Source organism: Anolis carolinensis, unplaced genomic scaffold (assembly GCF_035594765.1).
Source record: "Anolis carolinensis isolate JA03-04 unplaced genomic scaffold, rAnoCar3.1.pri scaffold_7, whole genome shotgun sequence".
In the NCBI taxonomy this organism is placed as follows: Eukaryota; Metazoa; Chordata; class Lepidosauria; order Squamata; family Dactyloidae; genus Anolis; species Anolis carolinensis.
The window spans coordinates 25,870,724-25,896,871 of record NW_026943818.1 but is presented as its reverse complement, the minus strand read 5'-3'; the positions used below and the strand labels follow the sequence as shown (position 1 = coordinate 25,896,871).

General features: G+C 42.9%; 1 protein-coding gene across 8 annotated transcripts in view; it reads right to left on the bottom strand.

Moving 5' to 3' along the window:
• Positions 1 to 26,148, bottom strand: part of rap1gap2 (RAP1 GTPase activating protein 2) — a 173,809-nt gene that overhangs the window by 11,799 nt on the left and 135,862 nt on the right. For all 8 annotated transcript variants that reach the window (XM_062960448.1, XM_062960452.1, XM_062960454.1 and 5 more), the window contains 11 exons: positions 25,453 to 25,556; positions 21,792 to 21,870; positions 21,606 to 21,659; positions 10,345 to 10,428; positions 10,077 to 10,177; positions 7,429 to 7,558; positions 5,332 to 5,487; positions 5,037 to 5,108; positions 4,787 to 4,873; positions 1,333 to 1,467; positions 323 to 460 (listed from right to left, as the gene is read on the bottom strand). In XM_062960448.1, coding sequence (XP_062816518.1) covers positions 323 to 460; positions 1,333 to 1,467; positions 4,787 to 4,873; positions 5,037 to 5,108; positions 5,332 to 5,487; positions 7,429 to 7,558; positions 10,077 to 10,177; positions 10,345 to 10,428; positions 21,606 to 21,659; positions 21,792 to 21,870; positions 25,453 to 25,556 — 1,140 coding nt within the window. The remainder of the gene's footprint in view (positions 1 to 322; positions 461 to 1,332; positions 1,468 to 4,786; positions 4,874 to 5,036; positions 5,109 to 5,331; positions 5,488 to 7,428; positions 7,559 to 10,076; positions 10,178 to 10,344; positions 10,429 to 21,605; positions 21,660 to 21,791; positions 21,871 to 25,452; positions 25,557 to 26,148) is intronic.

Here is a 26,148-nt window from a genome sequence, read left to right as displayed (position 1 = left end):
TTTCTAACAAACCACGTTAAACTAACAAACATGTGTACCCACATACTGACAGATACACTAGTTAGGAATACATGTACAGCTCTAATTAAACCCAAGGCTGAAGTCCTGAAAACTTGTGTTCAGTAAGAAAGAAATGTATAGAATTTACAATCGGACAGAAGTTACCCTTGACTTATATATGAGTATATACAGTAAAAATTTCACCAATACTTGCACATTTTCTTGCCACAAACATTTCAGTTCCTACTCAAAACCAATGAGTTGAATGGGATTTCCTTCCATCTCTTAACAATGAGCACATCCTCATGTGTTTGATACATACGGAAAAGGTGGTCTTTGTAATTTCGGCGCTGTTGTGAGCAATCCCTCCGCTCAAGCTTCCCGGGATCCCTCCGCTTTGGTGTTTCTTCTGGCTTCCAACCATGGTTTCCATGGAGTGGCTCCGGACTCGAATGGCTCTCTAAACAGATGGATACAAAAGATTAAGATCTACATGTTCTTTGGATGCATCCTTAGAGAGATAAAACCGGTAGACTCTGCATCTACCGGATACCATGCAGCTGAGGACAAGTCTACATAGGGACCACCAAACGCAGCGCCCAAACAAGAGTCAAAGAACATGAAAGGCACTGCAGACTAATTCAACCAGAGAAATCAGCCATAGCAGAGCATTTGATGAACCAGCCTGGACACAGAATACTATTTGAGAACACAGACATGTTGGACCATTCTAACAACTATCATGTCAGACTACACAGAGAAGCCATTGAAATCCACAAGCATGTGGACAACTTCAACAGAAAGGAAGAAACCATGAAAATGAACAAAATCTGGCTACCAGTATTACAAAACTCCAAAATCAAAACAGTAGATGGGAACCAACACAATGAGGACTTGACTGAACAAAGGATGCCCCCAGGCAAGGGACAAAACATTTCCAATGTCAATTAGGGTGATTAACTGAAACATTAATGCTGGCTCCCAGTGACAAAGAACTCTTGCCACACCTTGGACTCTCCACAGATATATATTCTTTCCTTTCCTTACTTAGTTTATCCATACCTCACAACCTCTGAGGATGCCTGCCATAGATGTGGGCGAAACGTCAGGAGAGAATACTTCTGGAACATGGCCACACAGCCCGAAAGACATACAACAACCCAGTGCCTTCTCTGTTATTTCCAAAGTTTGCACAAGGAAGGTCAACAATTACAGAACCAAAGTCGTATGATTCCGTCAAGAGAGCGACATTTGAGACTATGTTTTGACACTCCGCCTTCTGCAACTGGACTAAACTTTAGTGCTCATGGATTGCTACAAAAACGTCTTTACCTTAAATGATTCCAAGAATCCCCCGTGGCCTCCGTTTTCCAGCTTGTCCTCCTCAAATCCCAAGCCTAGCATCAGTTGCGTGTGGACATGGAGCTCATCGTGGAGGTTGTCCAACAGAGCTGCCCGTGTCCGATCCTAAACACAACATTATGAAACAAACATACAAATATATAAGACTACGGGTGCATTGACATCCTGTAACGAATTTGATTTGAATTCTGTAATGCATTCAGTGTCCGATCCTGGTTATACCTGGGTTTATATCCCGGATGAGCCCCCATAATATTCAATTCCTCCAGCTCTTCTTTAACTATTAATCAGTTGATTCTAAGCAGTTTTCTTAGAATCGTATATCTCTAAAGATCATTATTTAAGACCCCCAAGTCCCCTTACTTGAAGTCCCCTTACTTTGACAATCTAGAAGTGAGTTGGGAAAGAGGGTAGAATTCAATCATTCACACTAGAATTCCCACAAAACCATATCCTCCGTGAGCTCTATCTTTACGTATGACTTTCCTTTAGCACCCAGATCCCACAATGACCCAGATACTCCAAAGTAATTTTGGGACTATTTACACTGCTCCTGTCAAGGTAATGGTTAAATTTAGTGAAATGTTTAATCCATTGTTTCAATGTAAGTTTGCTTCGGTTAGCAATCCAGTACTGAAGTAGTTAATTGCATAGAGCAATGATTTGCTGCCTAGAGAGAAAGGAATGCGACTTCCGCTTTTGCATACGTAGAAGGAAGTCATGTCACAGACAATGGAATTTGGGAGGAGTTTTTTCTTCACTGGTAAGAGTTCTTGCTGGTCGCCATTAATCTTGCTGTCGGAGAAACATGTGTGAGCAGCTCCGGCTGCTATCTATGTAAATACTTTTTAAAAAACTAATTACCACCGGGATCGGCTGACAGCCATGCAGTTTTATTTGTTCGTGCTACTAAGCAGATGCTGAGTTTCCAGATGGAGGGGAAGATTGAGACGGATGGTGTAATGAAGTATAAATTTTGGTTTACAGTTGTTATGTTTAATTATAGGTATATGTTTGGAATGGGTAAGTGTAAAGAAGTATGAATTTTAATTTACAGATGCCATGTTTAACTGTGTTTTAAAAAGGGTTAATATTTCAGTTACTCTGCACCATGAGTTGGTTGCCATGGAGAAGGGGGCGGAGCCAACTGGGTTAGCTCAAGAGAGAGCAGAATTTGGAAGGAAACTCAGTCAGTCAGAGTCTGTAGTCAGAGAACTACAGGGAAAGTTGATTTCAGTCTGGGCTCTGGTGAAGCTCAGGGAAGGCTGATCAGGGATAAAATAAGGGGATCAGGGATAAAATAAGTTTGGCGACTTATTTTAAGATAGTCTGTAATCGGATGAATTACAGTGAAGACTGATTCTCGGAGAATCAGGGAGGTTCAAGAGTTTATTTGAGTCAGTCTAAAATAAGTTTGGTGGCTTATTTTAAGGTAGTCTGTTAGTGGAGAAAGAACTGACGTTTTAAGGTTTGGAACACCTCAACATAGTTTTGCAACTGTTCAGTAACGTGCCTCAAACAAGAAAAGTTATTGTAACCATTAAGCTGTGCCTGAATAAACTTGTTATTGTTCTCTCAAACATCTCAGTCTCTGTCATATATACACACATCAAGAATAAAGAAGAAAGAAAAACCAAGATTTAAAAGTCTCATCTCTAAGTAGCCAGTGGCTAAATCTTCCAATAGTGGTGGCAAGAGTTGATAATCCCCTTAACATTTGGTGGCAGCATTATAAAACCTCTATAATTTGGTGGCAGCTTTTAAATAAAAACAGCTTTATTTTGGTGGCAGCGGTTCAAAAGATTCCCCCCTGCCTGAAATTGTCACAGTAAGTATTAGAGTTATCAGTGCGTGGGGGATGGTAACCAGCTCAGCATTCTGAGGCAGGTTGCCATAGAAACGTAGGCAGAGCCAACTGCCGTTTGGCAGGAGAGATTTTGAAAAAGGTTCAGTCTGTGATCAGGGAAGTTCAAATCTCAGTCTGTGATCAGGGGAATCACAGAGAAGTTCAAATCTCAGTCTGTGATCAGGGGAATCACAGAGAAGTTCAAATCTCAGTCTGTGATCAGGGGAATCACAGAGAAGTTCAAACCACAGTCTGTGATCAGGGGAATCACAGAGAAGTTCAAATCTCAGTCTGTGATCAGGGGAATCACAGGGAAGTTCAAATCTCAGTCTGTGATCAAGGAATCACAGAGAAGTTCAAATCTCAGTCTGTGATCAGGGGAATCACAGGGAAGTTCAAATCTCAGTCTGTGATCAGGGGAATCACAGGGAAGTTCAAATCTCAGTCTGTCATCAAGGAATCACAGAGAAGTTCAAATCGCAGTCTGTGATCAGGGGAATCAAAGAGAAGTTCAAATCTCAGTCTGTGATCAGGGGAATCACAGGGAAGTTCAAATCTCAGTCTGTGATCAGGGGAATCACAGGGAAGTTCAAATCTCAGTCTGTGATCAAGGAATCACAGAGAAGTTCAAATCGCAGTCTGTGATCAGGGGAATCACAGAGAAGTTCAAATCGCAGTTGTGATCAGGGGAATCACAGAGAAGTTCAAATCTCAGTCTGTGATCAGGGGAATCACAGGGAAGTTCAAATCTCAGTCTGTGATCAGGGGAATCACAGGGAAGTTCAAATCTCAGTCTGTGATCAGGGGAATCACAGGGAAGTTCAAATCTCAGTCTGTGATCAAGGAATCACAGAGAAGTTCAAATCACAGTCTGTGATCAGGGGAATCACAGAGAAGTTCAAATCTCAGTCTGTGATCAGGGGAATCACAGGGAAGTTCAAATCTCAGTCTGTGATCAGGGGAATCACAGAGAAGTTCAAATCGCAGTATGTGATCAAGGAATCACAGGGAAAGACTGGTAGTGAGAACCAGGGAAGTTCAGATCTCTGAGTCATTTTAAATAGGTCAAGTGACTTATTTGAGTTCGTAGTGGAGTCTGGGTAATAAAGGGAAAGAAATCCCAGTTGGATCTGTAGTGATCAGTTAAATTAAGAACATTTGTTGGAAGGAAAAAAGTGTAAACTGCTCAGGGGAAGAAATAATCCTTTTGAGAGTTGTATCATCACATGTTATCATTGTAACTGTTGAAGAAGTGTACCTCTAAGTGAGAGGCAACATTGAAACCGCTAAGCTTATGTACCTGAATAAACTTATTACTGTTTTTCAACATCCAAGCCTCTGTTACATATATTCTAAGCCAAGTTACGCTACCCTTTAAAGTAAAAGTAAACATCTCCCTGCGTCTTTGGTGGTTGCATTGCCCCAAATTGTTACAAATTGGTGGCAGCGGTGGGATAAAAAAGATTCCCCCCTGTGTGAAAGAGCCTTAGTCGTTATTAGTCCTTCACAGATGGCTCAATAAGTGTCTCAATTTATCCACCTCACATCCATCATCCACATCAACAGCTCCCACCTTACCTCGAGCTTCGCAAACTTGTCTGACTTGCAGCAGGCGTTTTCTGCATTGATCAGCTTGGTGAGAAGAAACTCTCTGAATTCTGAATTCTGGGAAGGGAAAAAAAGATGGCTTAGGAGTAAAGCTGACAAACCAGAGCCTACTTCATAAAGATTCTGCTGCCAGGAGGAGATCAGAAGGTGGCTTCCTAATGGCTTTCTTGATGGAGCCAACCTATCCAGAACATGGCTTTTCTCTTTGCACATGCCTTACTTTTTGAAATACAGGTGGGTTTGGCAGTGAAGGGCCAAAGGAAGGGACGTCTTCTCGTGCGGTGACAGCTACCTGTCAGAAATGAGAAAATTAGGGAAAGTGAGCAAGGGTGAGCAATAAATCCATAAGAAGACATACGTAGGGTATCTAAACTAGGATGGGCACTGTCTGGCTCTGTAGATATTCAACAAGAACTCTCAACATACATCTATACACATAATAAAAGTGAACATATGTATGTATGTGTGTCGCCTATGGCCACACACACAGAGAGACACACATCTGACCATCTTACTTTGTAGCACGCATTGTCCATTTCGGGGTTTTCAACCTGGACAACGATGTATGCGTGGAGAAAATTGGAGGCGATCATGTCAGGAACAAAGGGAGTGTTTTCCTCTTGAAAGATAATGGCCACAATGTCGTTTCCAATGTGCCTCTTCCTCTGAAGCTGCAACGATTGAAAAAAGAACACATGGCGGGAAAAGGGATCAGTAGAAGGGATGGTAATCATTCTTACTTCCGATATCCTTTATGGTTTTTCAGATAATATTGTTCATTGCGTTCTTAGTGTCACAGAGGGCCACTTCACCAAGCTACAATCTGTCCAGTGCCTCAGGGGGCCACTTCACCTAGCAACAATCTATCCAGTGCCTCAAAAAAAGTCACCACCTAGCAACACTCTGTCCAGTGACATCACAGAAGCCCACTTCATCTAGCAAGTCTATCCAGTGCATCAAAGAGGGCTACTTCACCTAGCAATAGTCTGTCCAGTGCCTCAAAGAAGGTCACCACCTAGCAACAGTCTGTCCAGTGACATCATAGAAGCCCATTTCACCTAGCAATAGTTTGTCCACTGCCTCAAAGAGGGCCACTTCACCTAGCAATAGTCTGTCTAGTGCCTCAAAGAAGGTCACCATCTAGCAACAGTCTGTCCAGTGACATCATAGAAGCCCACTTCACCTAGCAAGTCTATCCAGTGCATCAAAGAGGGCCACTTCACCTAGCAAGTCTATCCAGTGCATCAAAGAGGACCACTTCACCTAGCAACAGTCTGTCCAGTGACAATACAAAAGGCCACCTCACCTACCAAGAATCTGTCCAGTGCATATAAGAGGGCCACTTCACCTAGCAACACTGTCCAATAACATCACAGAAGCCCACTTCACCTAGCAAGAATCTGTCCAGTGCATCACAGAAGCCCACTTCACCTACCAAGAATCTGTCCAGTGCATATAAGAGGGCCACTTCACCTAGCAACACTGTCCAATGACATCACAGAAGCCCACTTCACCTAGCAAGAATCTGTCCAGTGCATCAAAGAGGGCCACTTCACCTATCAACACTGTCCAGTGACATTACAAAAGCCCACTTCACCTACCAAGAATCTGACCAGTGCATCAAAGAGGGCCACTTCACCTATCAACACTGTCCAGTGACATTACAAAAGCCCACTTCACCTACCAAGAATCTGTCCAGTGCATATAAGAGGGCCACTTCACCTAGCAACAGTCCAGTGACATCACAGAAGCCCACTTCACCTAGCAAGAATCTGTCCAGTGCAGCAAAGAGGGCCACTTCACCTAGCAACACTGTCCAGTGACATTACAGAAGCCCACTTCACCTACCAAGAATCTGTCCAGTGCATCAAAGAGGGCCACTTCACCTAGCAACACTGTCCAGTGACATTAGAGAAGCCCACTTCACCTACCAAGAATCTGTCCAGTGCATATAAGAGGGCCACTTCACCTAGCAACAGTCCAGTGACATCACAGAAGCCCACTTCACCTAGCAAGAATCTGTCCAGTGCAGCAAAGAGGGCCACTTCACCTAGCAACACTGTCCGGTGACATCACAGAAGCCCACTTCACCTAGCAAGAAATCTGTCCAGTGCATATAAGAGGGCCACTTCACCTAGCAACTGTCCATCACGGCTACTTCACCTAGCAAAAATCTATCCAGTGCATCAAAGAGGGCCACTTCGCCACCAATAGCCTTTGTTTTATGCACAGACTTATATAGACATATAGATATAGATTGATAAAGTATTTCTTACTATTTGAGTTCTTTTATGTTGCCACTGGAGAACAAGATCTTGGGTGAATTTTAATTCACCTAACTTTCAAATTTGGGGGAGGTATTCCAAGAGAATGGATTCGGAAAGCATCCCTATGCGAGCGCTCGTACGATTATCTGTTGCTTTGACACGGCCATAACGGAAGGGTTTGGTAACGTTGTGACGGAGGTCATGTAATCGCAGCCTGGGCGCCCATTGGGAAGCAATTCACACCTATTCTATCACCACTGACACATGATGTCCATCTCACATCTGCCCGGAGTTCTTTTTCCCACTCAATATTCTATTCACAAGGCAAGGTCAGCGTTCGGTTACCTGCTGTGCATCTCCCTCGGTGAACGGGAGCTTGGTGGAGACATGGAACATAATCTCTCTGTCCCTGAACACTGTGTACACAGACTCCGTGCCTGTCTGGCCATGGTTGACATCCAGGCCGCCCCGGAAGCTGGAACAAGATGAGAACAAAGTGGGCCCTTGACTCTGCGTACTGTGATCATGTTTTCCAGTTGTTCATGTAATCCTATCCTGGTTGTTTAGGGGCGAATGAGAGGAGGGAATTCCCCATTATGATCATATTTCTGAATGTGCTGTCATCTGTTCTTAGAAAGACATCACCTAGGTCCTCAGCCAGGCTTTGGATATCTATAGACTTGCACAATTACATCCCTGTTGTTGATTTCCCATACACCTCAACCTGGCTTCCATGAGTTCTAGTTTTGTTAGAGCTTCAGCCTTCTCTGTCCAAGACTGTTGGTGCCTGACCAAACGACAACTCCATAGCATTGAGCCGCGACAGTGAAAATGCTGTCAAACTGGACTAAATATAACATGTAGACCAGGGGTTCCCAACCTGTGGTCCATGGATCACCAGTGGTCCCCAAGAACTAAAATATGGTTCACGACCACACCGTTACTACATCTGTAATGAAGTGTGTGTGTTTTTTTTAAGTTATAGAAGCCATGTTTAACTGTTTAAAAAGGGTTAATATTTCTGTTACTCTGCACCATGAGTTGGTTGCCACGGAGAAGGGGGCGGAGCCAACTGGGTTAGCTGAAGAGAGAGTAGAATTTGGAGGGAAACTCAGTCAGTCAGTGTCTGTGGTCAGCAAACCACAGGGAAGTCTGATTCTCAGTTGGAGGATCAGGGTGGCTCAAATGAGGAAATTTGAGTCAATTCTAAAAAAAGTTTGGCGACTTATTTTAGGTAGTCTGGGCTCTGTTGAAGCTCAGGGAAGGCTGATCCTGAGGGGATCAGGGATAAAATAAGTTTGGTCACTTATTTTAACGTAGTCTGTCTCCTGACTAGGAACAGATATTCTGTGATTGAAGTGGAATTTAAAAATGTGGAACACCTCAACATAGCTTTTGCAACCATTATCTAAGTGCCTGTAAAGAAGTTATTGTAACCATCAAGCTTGTGCCTAAATAAATGTTATTGTTCCTTCAAACATCTTAGTCTCTGTCATATATACGCACATCAAGAATAAACAAGAAGAAGAAAGAAAAATAAAAGTCTCCTCTCTAGGTAGCTAGTGGCTACGTATTCCTAAATGGTGGCAAGAGTTGATAATCCCCTTAACATCTGGTGGCCGCATCATAAACATTTTTACCTCAGGTGGCAGCGTTTAAACAAGACATCTTTAATAACTGGTGGCAGTGGATATAGTTATAAATATATATTAATTAATTAATTAAACACAACCTCCATCTTCACATCGTTACAAATTGGTGGCAGCGGTGGGATTTAAAAAGGTTTTCCCCCCTGCCTGAGTTCTTTACAACATCATAGCAACGAGAGCAACTTGTCTCGCAAAACCCTCTTCTAGTGCTGAGACAATGGGGATATCCGGAAGGGAGAGGCTGACTACCCATGAAAGCCTCCTGACGGTTGCTTCTCCTCCTCCCTCTCCCTGAGTGGAACCATTCCATGGGGCACCTGAAAGCATTGCAGCCTTGGTGTTTTCGTTTTTAGACCTGTTCTAGGGGTTGTTTGGGGTGCTGAAAATTGCAGCTCTTGATTATTGAATATGGTTTGTGTGGGCAAGCAGATGGCGACATCTGGATGACATATGTTTCGTATTGGAAACTAGAGCTGATGTAGTCTATCCAATGCAATTTTATGAATTGGCACCTCACATAACCAAACTGAATCTAAAGTTGACCAAAAACTAGTTTGTAACCCTTGTGGTACTAATGTTGGAGAGTGATCACTGGTCAAGTGATCCCTGGTCAAAGTAGTCCCTGGTCAAAGTGGTCCCTGGTCAAGTAGTCCCTGGTCAAAGTGGACTCTGGAAAAAGTGGTTTGTTGTCAAAGTAGTCCTTGGTCAAAGTGGACCCTGGTCAAAGTGGTTCCTAGTCAAAGTAGTCCCTGGTCAAAGTAGTTCTTGGTCAAAGTGGTCCCTGGACAAAGTGGTTTGTGGTCAAAGTGGTCCCTAGTCAAAGTAGTCCTTGGTCAAAGTGGACCCTGGTCAAAGTGGTTCCTAGTCAAAGTAGTCCCTGGTCAAAGTAGTTCTTGGTCAAAGTGGTCCCTGGACAAAGTGGTTTGTGGTCAAAGTGGTCCCTAGTCAAAGTAGTCCTTGGTCAAAGTGGACCCTGGTCAAAGTATTCCCTGGTCAAAGTAGTCCTTGGCCAAAGTGGTCCCTGGTCAAAGTGGGCCCTGGTCAAAGTGGACCCTGGACAAAGTGGTTTGTGGTCAAAGTGGTACCTAGTCAAAGTAGTATCTGGTCAAAGTGGTCCCTGGTCAAGCTGTCCCTGGTCAAAGTAGTCCTTGGTCAAAAAAAGGTTGGGAACCACTGATGTAAATGCACGCTAAGGCTTCCTTTTGTTTACTTCTCATCTCTAATTTCCTGTTGGCATTTTTCTTTTTGTGTTATGTATCATGGGTAGTACTGATATCACCTAGAGTGTAAATATTACCGCCATATAAGAAAAAACTCCTATAAGAAATTGCTTGTTGGATTTACCCTCGGAAGTCCTGGAGCGTGACAGTCTCTCCCAACAAACTCAAGAAATTTTTGAATGCCGGACTTTCCTTGTTGTTGCCGAACAGCTCTTCTTCCTGAGTCTGAAAATTCAAACAAAGGATGATTTTGAGAAACAGCAAAAAGTTCATTTAAGTTCATTCAAATTCAGAACCACTCTGGACTGTTTAACAAATAGAATAATCACTATAATCTTGCTGTTTTATTCCCTGTACAAAATTGTCACAGATATAACAGCGTTGTTGCTCACCTGTCTGAACTTCTGATAAATCACGCCAAATTTGAAGGTATTGTTGACTTCATGCTCGTCATAGGATACAATCATTTGTGATGCCTGGAGCGGAAAGAGAAAGGGAAAATTTCAGCCCCAAATGGAATTGGGAAAGTACGAGGGTTGGACGAAAACTAATGCCTTCACCTTCGTTACTTGGGTTTGGATGGGAATATTTTAATCAATCAAATGCAGAAATAATCCTTAGAATGTGCTCTTTAAATACTACATCACCAGACAATTGGATACATTCTGCCAACGATAAACAAGTTTTTTGAAGCCGTCACAGAAGAAAGTCGACACTCTGCAACCGACGTCTCACAGTCCCCATAGTGCACAGATCTTCCGATAGCCAAGCAAAGCAATAATGTGATCCAAACGTCCTTGTGAAATGCCGATTATGCTTGAAATTTCTCTCTGAGTGATACAACGATCGTCCTGAATCAATCTGTCAACCTTTTGCTTGTGAAACTCAGTGGTTGCTGTCACAGAACGTCCAACTCTTTGTCACACAAGTCAGATGTTCCCACCTCAACATCTTTAAACTTACTCGCCCAACGATGCACAGGACTCACATCAACACAATCACCATAAACAGCTTGCATTCTCTGATGAACCAACAGACTGAGAAGCCACTCTCATTGTGTTAACCACACCACTGCTGGAACCTCACGCTGTGAAGACTGTGTGTTGACCAGCCGCGCACCGATCTCCACACATTAAAAAAAATCACGCACAGGCGTCTTCCAACAAAAATAAAAACAAACCTACAAAAGTCCCATGGCGATCAGCGAGTGGCGACGGGGGCAGGACTGTAAAATCTGGAAGCCCCTAGTCACAGACTGGCACATGGGCGGTCAGTCGTTCTACCTCAAGGACCGAGGCAGTTGAGTAGTCCGGCAGCTGTATCCATGACTGAGCAGCCCTTTTGAGGATCCGCTCTGCTCACCCCACACGGGGAAGGGGCTAGAAAAGGTGCCCTAAACATCGTCTGCCTCTCCTACCCTGACTGGACTGCGGCGTCCAGAGGGGTCACCACTCTGCGGCCAAAAAAGAGAAATGAACTTTGGAACATGGAACTAACGGACACTGTTGGATAACACTGACAGTGAACGCCCCGAATGCAGGACTGCTCTCATTGCAAGGGAGCTGGGACGCTTTAAGATCGACATAGCAGCCCTTCAGGAGACCCGGAGAGCAGGAGAGGGGCAGTTGAAGGAAGAAAAGGGAGGCTACACCTTCTTCTGGAAGGGACTGCCTGAAGAAGAGCGAAGAATACACGGAGTTGGCTTTGCTATCAGAAACGACCTGGTGAAGCACCTGACTGAAGCATCAACGAACGACTCTCAACCCTCCAAATTAACCTTGCCAAAAACCAACAGGCAACCATCATATGCGCCTATGCACCAACTCTAGATGCTGATGAAGACATCAAGGAAAATTTTTAGTCAGCTGGACACCATCCTATCGGAGATACCTAAGGAGGACAAAATCATCCTCCTGGGGGACTTTAATGCAAGAGTCGGAAGGGACTCTGACCTGTGGCCAGGGATCATAGGAAAAGACGGGGTCGGAAACAGCAACTCAAATGGCATCTTGCTTCTCACCAAATGCGGAGAGCACAACCTTGTCATCACCAACACGCTCTTCCGCCAGAAAAACAAGCTCAAGACATCATGGAAGCACCCTCGGTCAAAGCATTGGCACCTCTTGGACTATGTTATCACACGTGCCAGAGACCGCCACGATGTGCTTCTCACAAGAGCCATGACAGATGCTGATGACTGCTGGACAGACCACAGGTAGCTATCAAGATCGTCCCCAAACGCAGACTCCAAGGAAGAAAAAAAAGGCGTAAAATGAACACCCAAGCCCTTCAGGAGCCTTCCAAACGAGCCCTTCTCCAAACAACACTCAAGGATCATCTACCCACAGAACACCCCGAAAATGTTGAGGAACATTGGAACAAACTGAAGACCTCCATCATCACAGCCTGCGAAGAAACCATTGAATACCAAACTAAGAAACATCAACACTGGTTTGACGATAATGACAAAGAGATCCCACAGCTAATTGATAACAAAAGGAAAGCCTTCCAAACATGGCAGAGAGACACCAACTGTGCTGCCAAGAAAAAGATCTATGCCAGTGCAAAAGCAGAGGTCCAAAGAAGGACCAGAGAACTCAAGAACATCTGGTGGACAAAGAAGGCTGAAGAAATCCAACACCTTGCAGATACCCATGACGCTCAGGGATTTTTCAAAGCCACAAAGATCATTTATGGACCAAGAAACCATGGCATACAGCCCCTACGCTCATCAGATGGAACCAAAATCCTGAAGGACAAAATATCAATTGCACTACGTTGGAAAGAGCACTACCAGAACCTGCTGAATCGCAGCTCCAATGTGGCCGAAGAGACCCTCTCACAAATCCCGCAACAACAAACCAGGGATGAGCTTGCAGCACTGCCTAGTTTGGAAGAAGTCAGCAATGCCATCAGCCAACAAAAAAACAACAAAGCCAGCGGACCTGATGGGATTCCTGCTGAAATCTTCAAAGAGGGTGGACAACTCCACCAGCTCATTGAAAAGGTGTGGATGACCGAGAAAATCCCAGCTGACTTCAAGGATGCCACCATCATCACCCTTTTCAAGAAAGGGGACAGAACACACTGCGGGAACTATCGTGGTATCTCCCTTCTAACCTCCGCCGGGAAAATCCTCGCAAGAATCCTTGCAAACCGCCTTCTCCCTGTCTCAGAAGACACCCTCCCAGAATCCCAGAATGGCTTCCGCCCCTCCAGAGGAACAGTGGACATGATCTTCACTGCTCGACAGCTCCAGGAAAAATTCAGGGAACAAAACCATCCTCTGTACATGGCATTCATTGACCTTGCAAAGGCATTCGACACAGTGAATCGCAGCGCTCTCTGGACCATCCTCCAAAAAATCGGGTGCCCTGACAAATTTGTGAACCTCCTGCGGCTCCTCCGTGATGACATGATGGCAACAGTCTTGGACAGCAACGGCTCCCAAAGTGACCCATTTAAGGTGGAATCAGGTGTCAAGCAGGGATGTGTTATTGCCCCCACCTTATTTTCCATCTTCATCGCTATGATACTTCACCTTGTTGATGGGAAGCTTCCCACAGGAGTGGAAATCATCTATCGGACAGATGGCAAGCTATTTAACCTCAGCAGACTGAGAGCCAAAACCAAGGTCACCACAAAATCTGTTATAGAACTCCAATATGCTGATGACAACGTAGTCTGTGCACATTCAGAAGACCTACAAGCCACTCTAAACACTTTCGCAGAAGCATACAAGAAGTTCGGCCTCTCACTGAACATTGAGAAAACCAAAGTGCTCTTCCAACAGGCATCAGCTAATCCCTCTGCAATGCCAGGAATACAGCTTAATGGTGTCACATTAGAAAATGTTGACCACTTCCGCTACCTTGGCAGCCACCTCTCCACAAAAGTCAACATAGACACTGAAATACAACACCGCCTGAGCTCTGCGAGCGCAGCATTTTTCCGTATGAAGCAGAGAGTGTTTGATGACCGTGACATCCGTAGAGATACCAAGGTGCTTGTTTACGAAGCCATTCCCCTCCCAACCCTGCTCTACGCCTGCGAAACGTGGACTGTCTACAGATGTCACACCAAACTCCTGGAGCTTTTCCATCAGCGTTGCCTCAGGAAAATCTTGCAAATCTCTTGGGAAGACAGGCGGACAAATGTCAGCGTGCTGGAAGAAGCAAAGACCACCAGCATTGAAGCGATGCTCCTACGCCATCAACTCCGCTGGACTGGCCACGTTGTTCGAATGCCCGAACACCGTCTCCCAAAGCAGTTACTCTACTCCGAACTCAAGAACGGGAAATGTAATGTTGGTGGGCAGGAAAAGAGATTTAAAGATGGACTTAAAGCCAACCTTAAAAACTGTGGCATAGACACTGAGAACTGGGAAGTCCTGGCCCTTGAGCTCTAACTGGAGGTCAGCTGTAACCAGCAGTGCTGCGGAGTTCGAAGAGGCACGAACGGAGGGCCTAAGGGTGAAACGTGCCAAGAGGAAGGAGCGTCAAGCTAACCCTGACCGGGACCTCCTTCCACCTGGAAACTGATGTCCGCACTGCGGGAGAATATGCGGGTCAAGAATAGGTCTCTTCAGCCACCTAAGAACCCACCCCCAAGATGGAAGACAATCGTCCTCGAGCTACGAGGGATCGCCTAAGTAAGTAAGTAAGTAAGTCTGATGAACCTCCTTTGGGGTGACACCTTCTGTGTCAAGAATTCAATGACTGCACGTTGCGCAGGGTTCCTTACTTTGCACTTTAACAACACAACCGTTCAATGCTAAGACTTTCTTCCAACTGGAACTAACTGTAAAGAAGAGTCTACTGAACAAGCCAGTACCTGCCGCATACCAGGACTGCCATCTGTTGAGGAGTTACGAAGGTGGAGGCATTACTTTTCATTCAACCCTTGTATCCATACCTCTCACTATATTATCCTCATGGAAACTGCCTCTTTTGCTCAGCCACAAAGAATTTGAAAGGGCATTGGCCTTTCGGTTTTGTTCCCGCATCACGATGTCCTTGATGCCCTTTCCTCACATTGTTCCTCTCCTGTGGAGATCATTTCTTTGCTTCGGCATCTCTTTCATTCTCCTTCTCTCTCCCCTTCCCTCACTCCACCCAATTCCTTTTTGCTCTCTCTTTTCAAATTGAGATCAAAACTCAGCTATGTAGAACATGAAAAACAAGCACACTTGTCTGTAATTGCATAGTTTATTCAAGCGCCCAGCGGACGTAACCTAAGTGCCACTCGGCATTTCTAGGAGGACGTCGCAAAATTGGAGAAATGCATCAAAGGGAGTTATGTCAACAGGAACCAAGCACCTCTATTTCAACTATGGAGAAACACAGAATTAAGGAAATCATGTTGCATGTTTTGACAGGCATAATATTGACTACAGTGTTCCCTCACTTATCGTAGGGGTTACGTTCCAGGACCACCCGCAATAAGTGAAAATCCGTGAAGTAGGAACACTATATATAATAATATTATGATGATGATAATATTATGATGTAATACAATGTAATAATAATAATAATAATAATAATAATAATAATAATAATACACTATTATAATTGTATATTTATATTACATGAAATATTACTAATAATATTGCAATATATAGTACAATATCTATATATACAAAAGGATTTTAAAAAATTCGGCCTAGGACAAAACTACACATCCCAGAAACACTAAACTTGGCAACACAACCCCTCATCCATGCCTCTACGTTCATACAACAAAATGAAAAGAAAAATAAAGTCCTAATTAGAGGGAGAGGGATAATTGTTTTTTATCCAATTGCTGCCAGTTAGAAGGCTAAACTCTGTTCACTTGGTCTCCGAGCAACCCACTCAGCCCAGGGGACAGGCACAGTTAGGCCTCAGGCTTCTTCCACACTGCCTATAAGATACAGATTATCTGATTTTAACTGGATTATATGACAGTGTAGACTTAAGGCCCTTCCACACAGCTATATTACCCATTTATAATCTTATATGATCTGCTTTGAACTGGATTATCTTGAGTCCACACTGCCAGATAATTCACTTCAATGAGCATTTTATACAGCTGTGTAGAAGGGGCCTCATATAATCCAGTTCTAAGAGATAATATAAGATTATAAATATACAGTAGAGTCTCACTTAACCAACATAAACAGGCCGGCAGAAAGTTGGATAAGTGAATATGTTGGATAATAAGAAGGGATTCAGGAAAAGCTGATTAAACATCAAATTAGGTAATGATTATACAAATTAAGCACCAAAACATCATGTTATACAACAAATTTGACAGAAAAAGTAGTTCAATACGCAGTAATGCTATGTTGTAATTACTGTATTTACAAATTTAGCACCAAAATATCACAATGAATTTCAAACACTGACTACAAAAACATTGACTACTAAAAGGCAGACTGCGTTGGATAATCCAGAACACTGGATAAGCAAATGTTGGATAAGTGAGATTCTACTGTAATATGAAATTATTACTGTGGTAATCCAGTCCAACCCAATTCTTCCATGGAGGACACAATCCAAGCACTCCCAACAGATGGCCAGCCAGCCTCTCAATAATAATAATAATAATAATAATAATAATAATAATAATAATAATAATAATAATATCATACAATCCTAAGGTTAGCAGATACCCCTAAGGATCATCCAGTTCAACTTCCTTATATCATGCAGGAGGACACAATCCAACCACTCCTGACAGATGGCCATCCAATATCTGCACAATAATAATACACATCGAATCATAGCATCAGACAGTTAGGAGACACCCCTAAAGGCCATCCAGTCCAACCCAATTCTGCCATGCCGGACACAATCCAAGCACTCCCAACAGATGGCCACCCAGTCTCTCAATACTAATACTACTACTAATAATAATAATAACATCATCATCATACAATCCTAAAGTTTGCAGTGACCCCTAAGGATCATCCAGATCAACTTCCTTCTACCATGCAGGAGGACACAATCCAAGCACTCCTGACAGATGGCCATCCAGCCTCTACATAATAATGATGATGAAGATGATAATGATAATGATAATAATAATAATAATAATAATAGAAGCCAAGAGTTTGGAGAGACCCCTAAGGGCCATCCAGCCCAACCCTTCCTACTATGCAGCAGGACACAATACAAGCATTCACAACACATGCACAACGTATAAATACTATACACTACTACACAGGGACATAGACCCCCCTCTACCCTCACCACTTTCACAGTACACAAACAACCAAATGCATACTAAACATAAAGACAACCATACAACAGACATTCAATACCACCACTACCTCAACAAGTTCTCACCAACACCACCAGACAATGCCACAGCAATGCGTGGCTGGGCACAGCTAGTAATAATATATAATGCTTATATTGTGCTATACTAATAATATAATATATTGTATGTATACATAACTTGTAAGCTACCCTGAGTCCCCTTCGGCGTGAGAAAGGCGGGATATAAATGTCGCTAATAAATAAATAAATATATATTTATTCTATGGGTGGAGGAGAGCAAACCACAGACCACTTACTACAATGCAGTCTGTACTTTATTTTAGCAGTGTCAATATACAGTACACCGGCAGAGAAGAAGAATGGAAGCTAAATAACCCTTTTTTATTTCCAACCCTTAACTACCCTCCCTTTGTTTCCCCCTTTCCCCCCTTCCAAAACCCTTGGCACACCGCAAAAACCCGCAAAACAGCTAAAATACCTCAATAAATGTGTACATTAATATTAATTTAAAACCCGCAAAACAGCGAGGGAGCGAAAAGTGAACCGCGAAGTAGCGGGGGAACATTGTATATAATTGTTGTCGATCAGTCACCAGAGACCGATGGTTTAACTCAGTGATTCCCAAAGTGGGCACTACCGCCCCCTGGTGGGCGCTGCAGTGATCCGGGGGGTAGTGATGGCCACAGGTACATTTGGGGGCGATGAATAACTGTAAGGGGGTGGTGAAAGCATAAAAGAAAGAAGATTTAGAAAAATTGATTTATGTATTCCGCTTATAGGTGGGCCTCTTCCAAGAGTGCGAGACAGGGTTGAACCTCTACCTCTCTCCTGAGGCACCTATTAGGACACGGGGGCGGGGCTAGTGGAGGGGCGGGGCCTCTTCCCAAGAGCCCAAGTCAGGGCTGAGAATCTATACCTCTCCTGAGACGCTTGTTGGGACACAGAGGGCGGAGCTAGGGAAGGGGCGGGGCCTCTTCCCAAGAGTGCGAGACAGGGCTGAGCCTCTCCTGAGAGGCCTTTTAGAACTGAGACAGGGCTGAGCCTTTATATATCTCCTTAGAGGCCTTTTAGAACTGAGACAGGGTTGAGCCTCTATATATCTCCGGAGAGGCCTTTTAAAGGGCAGGGCTTGGGGCAGGGCCTCTTCCCAAGAGTGCGAGACAGGGCTGGGCCTCTGTATACCTCCCCTGAGGCGCTTGTTAGAACATGGGGGCGGGGTATAGTGGTTCAGCCCTGTCAGGCACTTGGGAAGAGGCCCCGCCCCTCCTCTAGCCCCGCCCCCTGTGTCCTGGCAGGCGCCGCAGGACAGGGATAGAAGCTCAGCCCTGCCTCAGTGCTCATAACTCCGCCCATCCCAGCTCTGGCCGCCCATTTGTGACCCCGTCCACCTCCCCCTCCCCCTCCCAGCCCTGCATCTTGGACTAGGGGAGAGGCTCAGCCCCGCCCACTTGAGCAGGAGCCACGCCCACCCCTCTAAGCCACGCCCCCATTTCCAGGGGGTGCTGGGTAGTATTTTTTTCTGGAAAGGAGGTGGTACGCCAAATAAGTTTGGGAACCACTGGTTTAACTGATTTTTTTTAATAGTTTTTATTGAATTTAAACTTTTTCATACAATAATTACTTATATCAGCAGATATTTAATGTATCGTACAATACTTGCATCATTCTTTTATATCTACTGTTGATGATCTACTACATCGTTAACATTTGTCTATATTTCTTCACCACTGTGTATCCCCCCCTCCCACCCCGAGCCATTTCTTATGCATTGTCTAACCAAAATCTCATTTCTTCCTGAGAGGGTAGCCCTCCATCCCTTTTTTGGAGTCCTTTCTCAATAAATTTCCCCCATACATCCTCAAAATCATTTTTTTCCATATCCCTCTTTTAACTTTTAACTTGCATGTTAGCTTATCATTTATTGCCAATTTCCATACTTCCTTATACCATTCTTCAATCTGAACATCTATTACTTTTCTCCAGTTCCTTGCTATAAGCAATCTTGCTATTGTCAATAAATTTGTTATTGCTTCTTTTTCTTTTTTATCCATCTTATTGTTATTATAAATGGATAATAATGCAATACCAGGGCTTCTTTCCAATTTGATGTTCATTATATCCTCTATCACAAGGGTCCCAAACTAAGGCCCGGGGGCCAGATGCGGCCCTCCAAGGTCATTTACCTGGCCCCCGCCCTCGGTTTTATAATATAATATATTGTATATACATATAATATTGATAATAATATTATAATGTAGTACAATATAACACTAATAATAATACCATATAATAATATTAATTATATATTCTATATTACATATAATATTACTAATAATAATACAGTATAGTGGTATAGTTCAATATAGTAATATATAATGCTAATATTGTGCTATGCTAATAATATAATACATTGTATGTACATATAATTTGTAAGCCACTCTGAGTCCTCTTTGGGGTGAGAAGGGTGTGGTACAAATGTAGTAAATAAATGCAGTAAATAAATAAATAATAAATAAATAAATTTTAGACTTAGGCTTGCCCAAAGTCTGAAATGACTTGAAGGCACACAACAACAACAACAACCCTAATTAACTTGACTATCTCATTGGCCAGAAGCAGGACTACACTTCCCATTGAAATCCTGATAAATGTATGTTGGTTAAAAATTTTATTTTTAAATATTGTATTGTTCTTTCATTGTTCTTGTTGTTGATGTTGTTGTTGTTGTTGTTGTGGTTGTTGTTGTTTTTGCACTACAAATAAGACATGTACAGTGTGCATCGGAATTTGTTTGTATTTTTTTTTTTCAAATGATAATCCGGCCCCTCAACAGTCTGAAGGATTGTAGACCGGCCCTCAGATTAAAAAGTTTGAGGACCCCTGCTCTATCTCTTTAAATATTTTATACCAAAATTTCCTTACATATTTACAATGCCACCACATATGTATATATGTTCCCACTTCCTGACAGCCTCTCCAGCAAATTTTGGGATGGTTTTTTATTAATATTTGACATTATTAATGGCATTAAATACCATTTCCAAATTATCTTATAATAATTTTCTTTAACTCTTATTGATAAATTTTTCAAGTGCCTTTGTTTCCACAATTGCGACCATTCCATTTCATTTATTTTCATCTCTAATTACTCCTCCCATATTTCCATAAGAGTGGTATTTTTTCTCTCTCCTTCTTTTATTCCACCCAATATTCTATAGATTCTACCAGTTACACCTTTCAATTTTTTATAATCATCTATATCACTACCATTTTGTATTATTTGTTCAAATTGGTTAGGTTCCAATGATGATTTAGAAAGGATTGTGAGCTTCCTTATGGCTCAGAGTGATGGGCCCTCAAGTCTGGGAAATGATGGCTCTCTGTGAGAAAACCAGCTCTAAAAAGTGCAGGGGAGTCAGAAGCAGCAACAGCAGATGAGGAATTGAGTGAAGAGCTGAGTGATAAGGAGGGTTCTCATGGGAACCCACTTGCAGCTACAGAGATCAACAAAAGTCTTCATTTACAAATCAGAGCTGATTATCAGCATGCCATTCAGCAAGATTACATGGGCAAGTTGTGAAAGAAATTCATGGGAAACAGAATACTTTTATGGGTGTCTATTAAGCCACAAGTTGTTTACCATAAGGTCAGTTAAGGCAATGCTGTGCTGAGTGAGAAGCTAAGCCTGAGTTCTTTTGTTCATAGTTCAAGTCAAGCTTTGATTTTGAATTTAATATACCCTGGAAGTTTTCTATGTTCCTGTTCATGTCTTACTAGTTATATCTTCCTGGTTGTGGACTTATACTGGAACTGTGATTTTTGGATGTTCCTGGACTTTGTGAGACATTTGGATTATTGTTTGGTTATTCTTTTTGGATTATATCTCTTCCTTTCTTATTCCTGAATTTTATATGTAAGAATATATTTTTACAAGAAACTGTTTGCTTATACTTCCTGGATTCTTGTGTGGTGTGGTGATCATAGGTGTTTCCAGGTCTGGAGTGCAACATTATTTTCTTTAAAATGCTTTGGGAAAATGGGATTGTGATAGAGGGAGTGGCTATCCATTGTTCCTTCCGCCCTCTGGTTCTTGTGTGATAATCTCCCAAGTCTCCGTTCAGTAAGGTTGTTGTATGTTTTCCGGGCTGTATGGCCATGTTCCAGAAGTATTCTCTCCTGATGTTTTTCCCACATCTATGGCAGGCATCCTCACAACCTCTGAGGATGCCTGCCATAGATGTGGGCGAAACGTCAGGAGAGAATCCTGCTGGAACATGGCCATACAGCCTGGAAAACATACAACAACCCTGTGATCCCGGCCATGAAAGCCTTCGACAACACATCTCCGTTCAGTGTTGGTAACACTGTGTTACAGTATGTTTTTAACTCACCTTGGGATAAAGCACAGGATTAAACTTCAGCCCAGTCGCATCATCACAGAAGGCCTGTTGGGAAATGAGACAAAATGAAAGAAGAGAAGACAGGTCCATTTTAGTGCCTCGCGTGATAATGTCCTCAGACTGGTACATAAATGCTACAGGCTTTCTTTATCATTGCGGTATTTCAAAGCAACTGACCTTTGCAATCTGTGGAATACTTGGTAGCTTACTAAGGCCAGCTAAGGGGATTCTTTCATGTAAGGTTTTCACTTTGGACCTGCACAGAAGAAAGAGGGAAGGAAGGAAATAAACCATATGAAATCAAACAATAAGACAAACATTTCTGTACGTTTCAAAATGTTCCACAATGCTTCAGACAGAAACCTGTTTCTGTAGGATGCATTCCAGTACATTCGAAAATTAGTCCTTTTGAGGAACACTTGGCAACGATTTTTATAGCTATAGCCTACCAATCTTGCTCACTTTAAAGAATTAATGGCTTGCTGGGAGAATAAAAGACTTAGTCAAGCACTCGTGGCTGTTGTTGATAAATACGACCGATATTTTTCAAGACTCTTGCAGTGTTTTTTTTCCCCCTTTCTATTTTTTTGGCAGAAGATCAAGCAAATAAAATACACCAACAAATTAATCGTAGAAGACCAGATGTGGAAACCACTTATTTCAAATGCAAAGAATGACAACAAGACCACCCCCGACTCTATCATAAAGTGCATTAAGCATCTCTAGACAAGTCTGCTGCAATGCACCCTTGAGAATCTGATACCTATCTGAACACCCTCCTCCAAAATATTTGGGCAATGCCATTTAGCGGTAAATTTGACTGACTATCAGGCAATATATGGGATGATCTGCATGGAAAGAACATGTCAGGAAAAATAAAAAAGACTAAACTGTGGTGCCAAATAGGGGAGGAGGAATCAAGATCGGTTCCTGCTTGCTTTCGTTTCGGGTGGGTTTTCGTACCAAGAGGGCCCTTACTGTTATGGGCTCCTGAAGATACCGGAAGAAAACAAATGACTGCACAACTCTACTATCTACTGCCACATATTCACCATTTCTTTCTCATTGATGGTGGTTGTTGTGGTTCAGCCGTCAGGTTCTACCCTTCCGCAAGAGATGGAGGGGGAATCAGAGTCTGATTCGGATTTTGGGCCCCTCCAGGATTTGGATGAAATCCCAATGGCTCTGCAGGTGCTCGAAGTTGTGCTTACTGGAGATCCGTTAATTGGAGAACATTCCGATGTTCAGTCAAGGTCATTTTTGCCAGATGGTGTGGTGGCGGAGGAGGATGTGGTTTTCGATTGGAGGGAATCTTTTGCGAAGGACAGGAGTCAAAGGGAGGGGGTGAGACGGAGCTGGTGCTTGGCTCTCAGGCGCACTAATGAATAAGAGAACTCCTTAAAGGGGCCTCGCTTCCTGTTCTCGTTGCGGCGTCAACTTTGCAATCCATGGAAGAAGAATCTATGTTCCAGTACCTTGCTCCTTGCCTTGCTCCCGTGCTTTGCTTCATGACTTCCAAGCCGAGTTCGTGCCTTGTGACTTGAGTATACCTTGCCTTGTTAACCTCAGTTCTACGATTCCTGAATGGTTGCTTTCCATGTGGATTACAGTTTGTGGATTTCCAGCATCTTGTTTGGACAATGCCTATAGACTAACTTTGACTTCTTGGTGGAACTAAGGAGTTTCGTTTGTGGATTACAATATTGAAAGACTTTATTGGACTTGCTTTTGAACAGTTAAGGACAATATATTATGGACTATTCTCTCTATAGACTTTTAACACCATTTGCTTACATTTATATATCCTTCAATAAACTGCTTTGCTTATGATCCTGACTCCAGTGTGGTTTTCAAGGTGCCCCCACAACCTTGGGGTGTAACAGTGGTGATCACCAGACTCCCACGTGAAGAGGTTGGTCATGTTGTTGTTGCCCGAGCTGCTTCCACCTGGCAGCTGTTGTGGGCCACCTGAAATCTTTTGGGAGATCTTATATAGCCCCATGGACTGTATGTTGTGCAGGTCTGAGCTACATCATTGTGGGAGAGGGCGGTGCAAACGTTCTTCCAAGCTTTCAACTTGGAGAGCCTGGCTGCCCTCAGGGTGGATAGCAGTGCTGATAAAAGCCAGATGGACAGCAAGGGAAAAGCCATTAGGGCTTGATCAATGATCAAAGAATGCTTCTTTGTCACTATAAAATAAAGAGCTACAAAAACGGCCTACCACTTGCTAGCAAAAGGTTTGTGTAGAGAGCGTTACTAAGTAGTTTCAGTCCAAAGGAGTAGCATCCCTTCTGCCAGCTCCACTACCTTATTCAGATGTTTGCATAGGCCAACACCCAACTGGAAAACTAGACCAGATCATGTTCTAGGACAGTGGTTCTCAACCTGTGGGTCTCCAGATGTTTTGGCCTTCAACTCCCAGAAATCCTAACAGTTGGTAAACTGGCTAGGATTTCTGGGAGTTGTAGGCCAAAACATCTGGGGACTCACAGGTTGAGAACCACTGGTCTAGGAGATCCTTGAAAGAGTCAGGAAGAATAGTGAGAACCATTAAAGAACCACAAGGAACCATGAGAACAGTTGCTCTTGTTCTTCTATGCTACTTCTGTCTTGGCTCTAAAGCAGTGGTCCGTGGACCACCAGTGGTCCGCAAGAACTAAAATATGGTCCAACGTCTCACTGTTACTACTACGGATAATAACACAGCCCAACCAAATTTTTTTTCTTGGCGTCTTCATTTTTAGACTTGTTCCTGGGATTATTTGGGGTGCTGATTCAGAAAATTGCATTGGATAGACCACATTAGTACTGTGGGTGAGCAGATGGTGACTACTGGGTGGCATATGTTCTGTATCAGAAACTAGAGCTGATGTGGTCTATCCAAAGCAATCTTCTGAGCCAACACCCCAAATAACCAAACTGAATCTAAAGTTGACCAAACACGGATTCGTAACCCTTTTGGTACTAATGTGGGAGAGTGGTCCCTGGTCAAAAAAAGGTTGAGAACCACTGCGAAGAACTGAGGCAGGGAGGAATCCTTTTAATCCCACCATACAGTTGTCACCAAAATGTAAAGATGTCTGGATGATGATTTTTTATAACCACTGCCACCAATTATGGAGATGTCAGGCAGAGGATAATTTATTCTTTTTAATCTTTCTTGATTTACTTTAGATGGTAACGTTGCTTAGTTTAGAATATGAGTGTGATAGAGACTTAGATGGTTTAAAGAACAAAACAAGTTTATTTCATGTACAAAGCTTGTGGTTGCAATAACTTCTTTAAGGCACTTAAATAACTGTTACAAATAGATGTTGAGGTGTTCCAACTTCCAAAATACTTTCTCCTCTTCAATCAAACTATTAACTGATCTTTTGGATCTATTGGGATTACTTTCCCTTTCTTCTCAGCCTCTATAAATAACCCTAAACAAGTCACCCAACTTGCTTAGTCTGGCCCTATTAGAGGTCTGCTTCCCTGGTTTCCCTAAACCTGAAACCAGTCTATCTCCTGTGGTTCTCAGATCACAGACTAAACAGGTTTTAAAACATTCCCTCCTTTTCTCTTCAAACGGCGGTTGGCTCCGCCCCCGTTGCTATGGTAACCTGACTCAGAATGCTGAGCTGGTTACCTTCCCCCACTTATTGTTACCTCCAATACTTACCCATTTTAACCATAGCCAAACATGACTTCTAAAACAAAATCAAACAAACATGTCATCCATAATCAAAACAAAAACATACACTTCTTTACAACCACTATCCTAGAAGGTAGTGAAAGTAACACTCAACCATACATCCTTTGGACCACAACCTGCTTTTGCTTTCACTTACTGTACCTGAGTATAATCCTTAGGTATTCAATCCCGTCTGCTTCTTCACACTTAATGGAGAGAATCAAATTTCCCAGGCTGCTAGCTGTGCAGTAAAAATTCAAATGATCCTAAAAATAGAAGGGAGGTGTTAGCAATGTGAAGAAGGAGCCCAGCAGGTAAGTGAGAACTTTGATCCTTCTCCACTTTGGGGACTGTTGGTCTTCAACAGTCCCCATGATTTATTTCTGCTTTAAAAAACCATCTCCCATCATTTACAAGAAATTGAGGCACTTGTTTACATTCCACATTTCAATATTTAATCCAAACCACATGACACTATAAGCGACTTGTGTTGGAACAGCAGCTCTGAGCAAATCTCATTGTGATAAGACAGAGTCAGAACATTGCTTAGCATTTTCCCCACTGGTGTCAAGAGAATTACTGTCGAACAGCCAATGCATATTGCTTGATCTCTGAAATAAATTAATACCAAAGGCACCATCAAGATAAATATGGAGTTTTGATGCATTACAATATTTGACCTGAAGTTTGGATGAACTGCTAACCCAAAGATTGGCAGTCCAAATCCACAAACAGGGGTGAGCTCCCATCTGTCAGCTCCAGAAGCCAGAAATGAAAGGAGAAGCCTTTGCCTGTGTTGTGTTTGTGTGTCTTCATTGTATATGACTGTAAAGGCACTGAATGTTTACCTATGTGTGT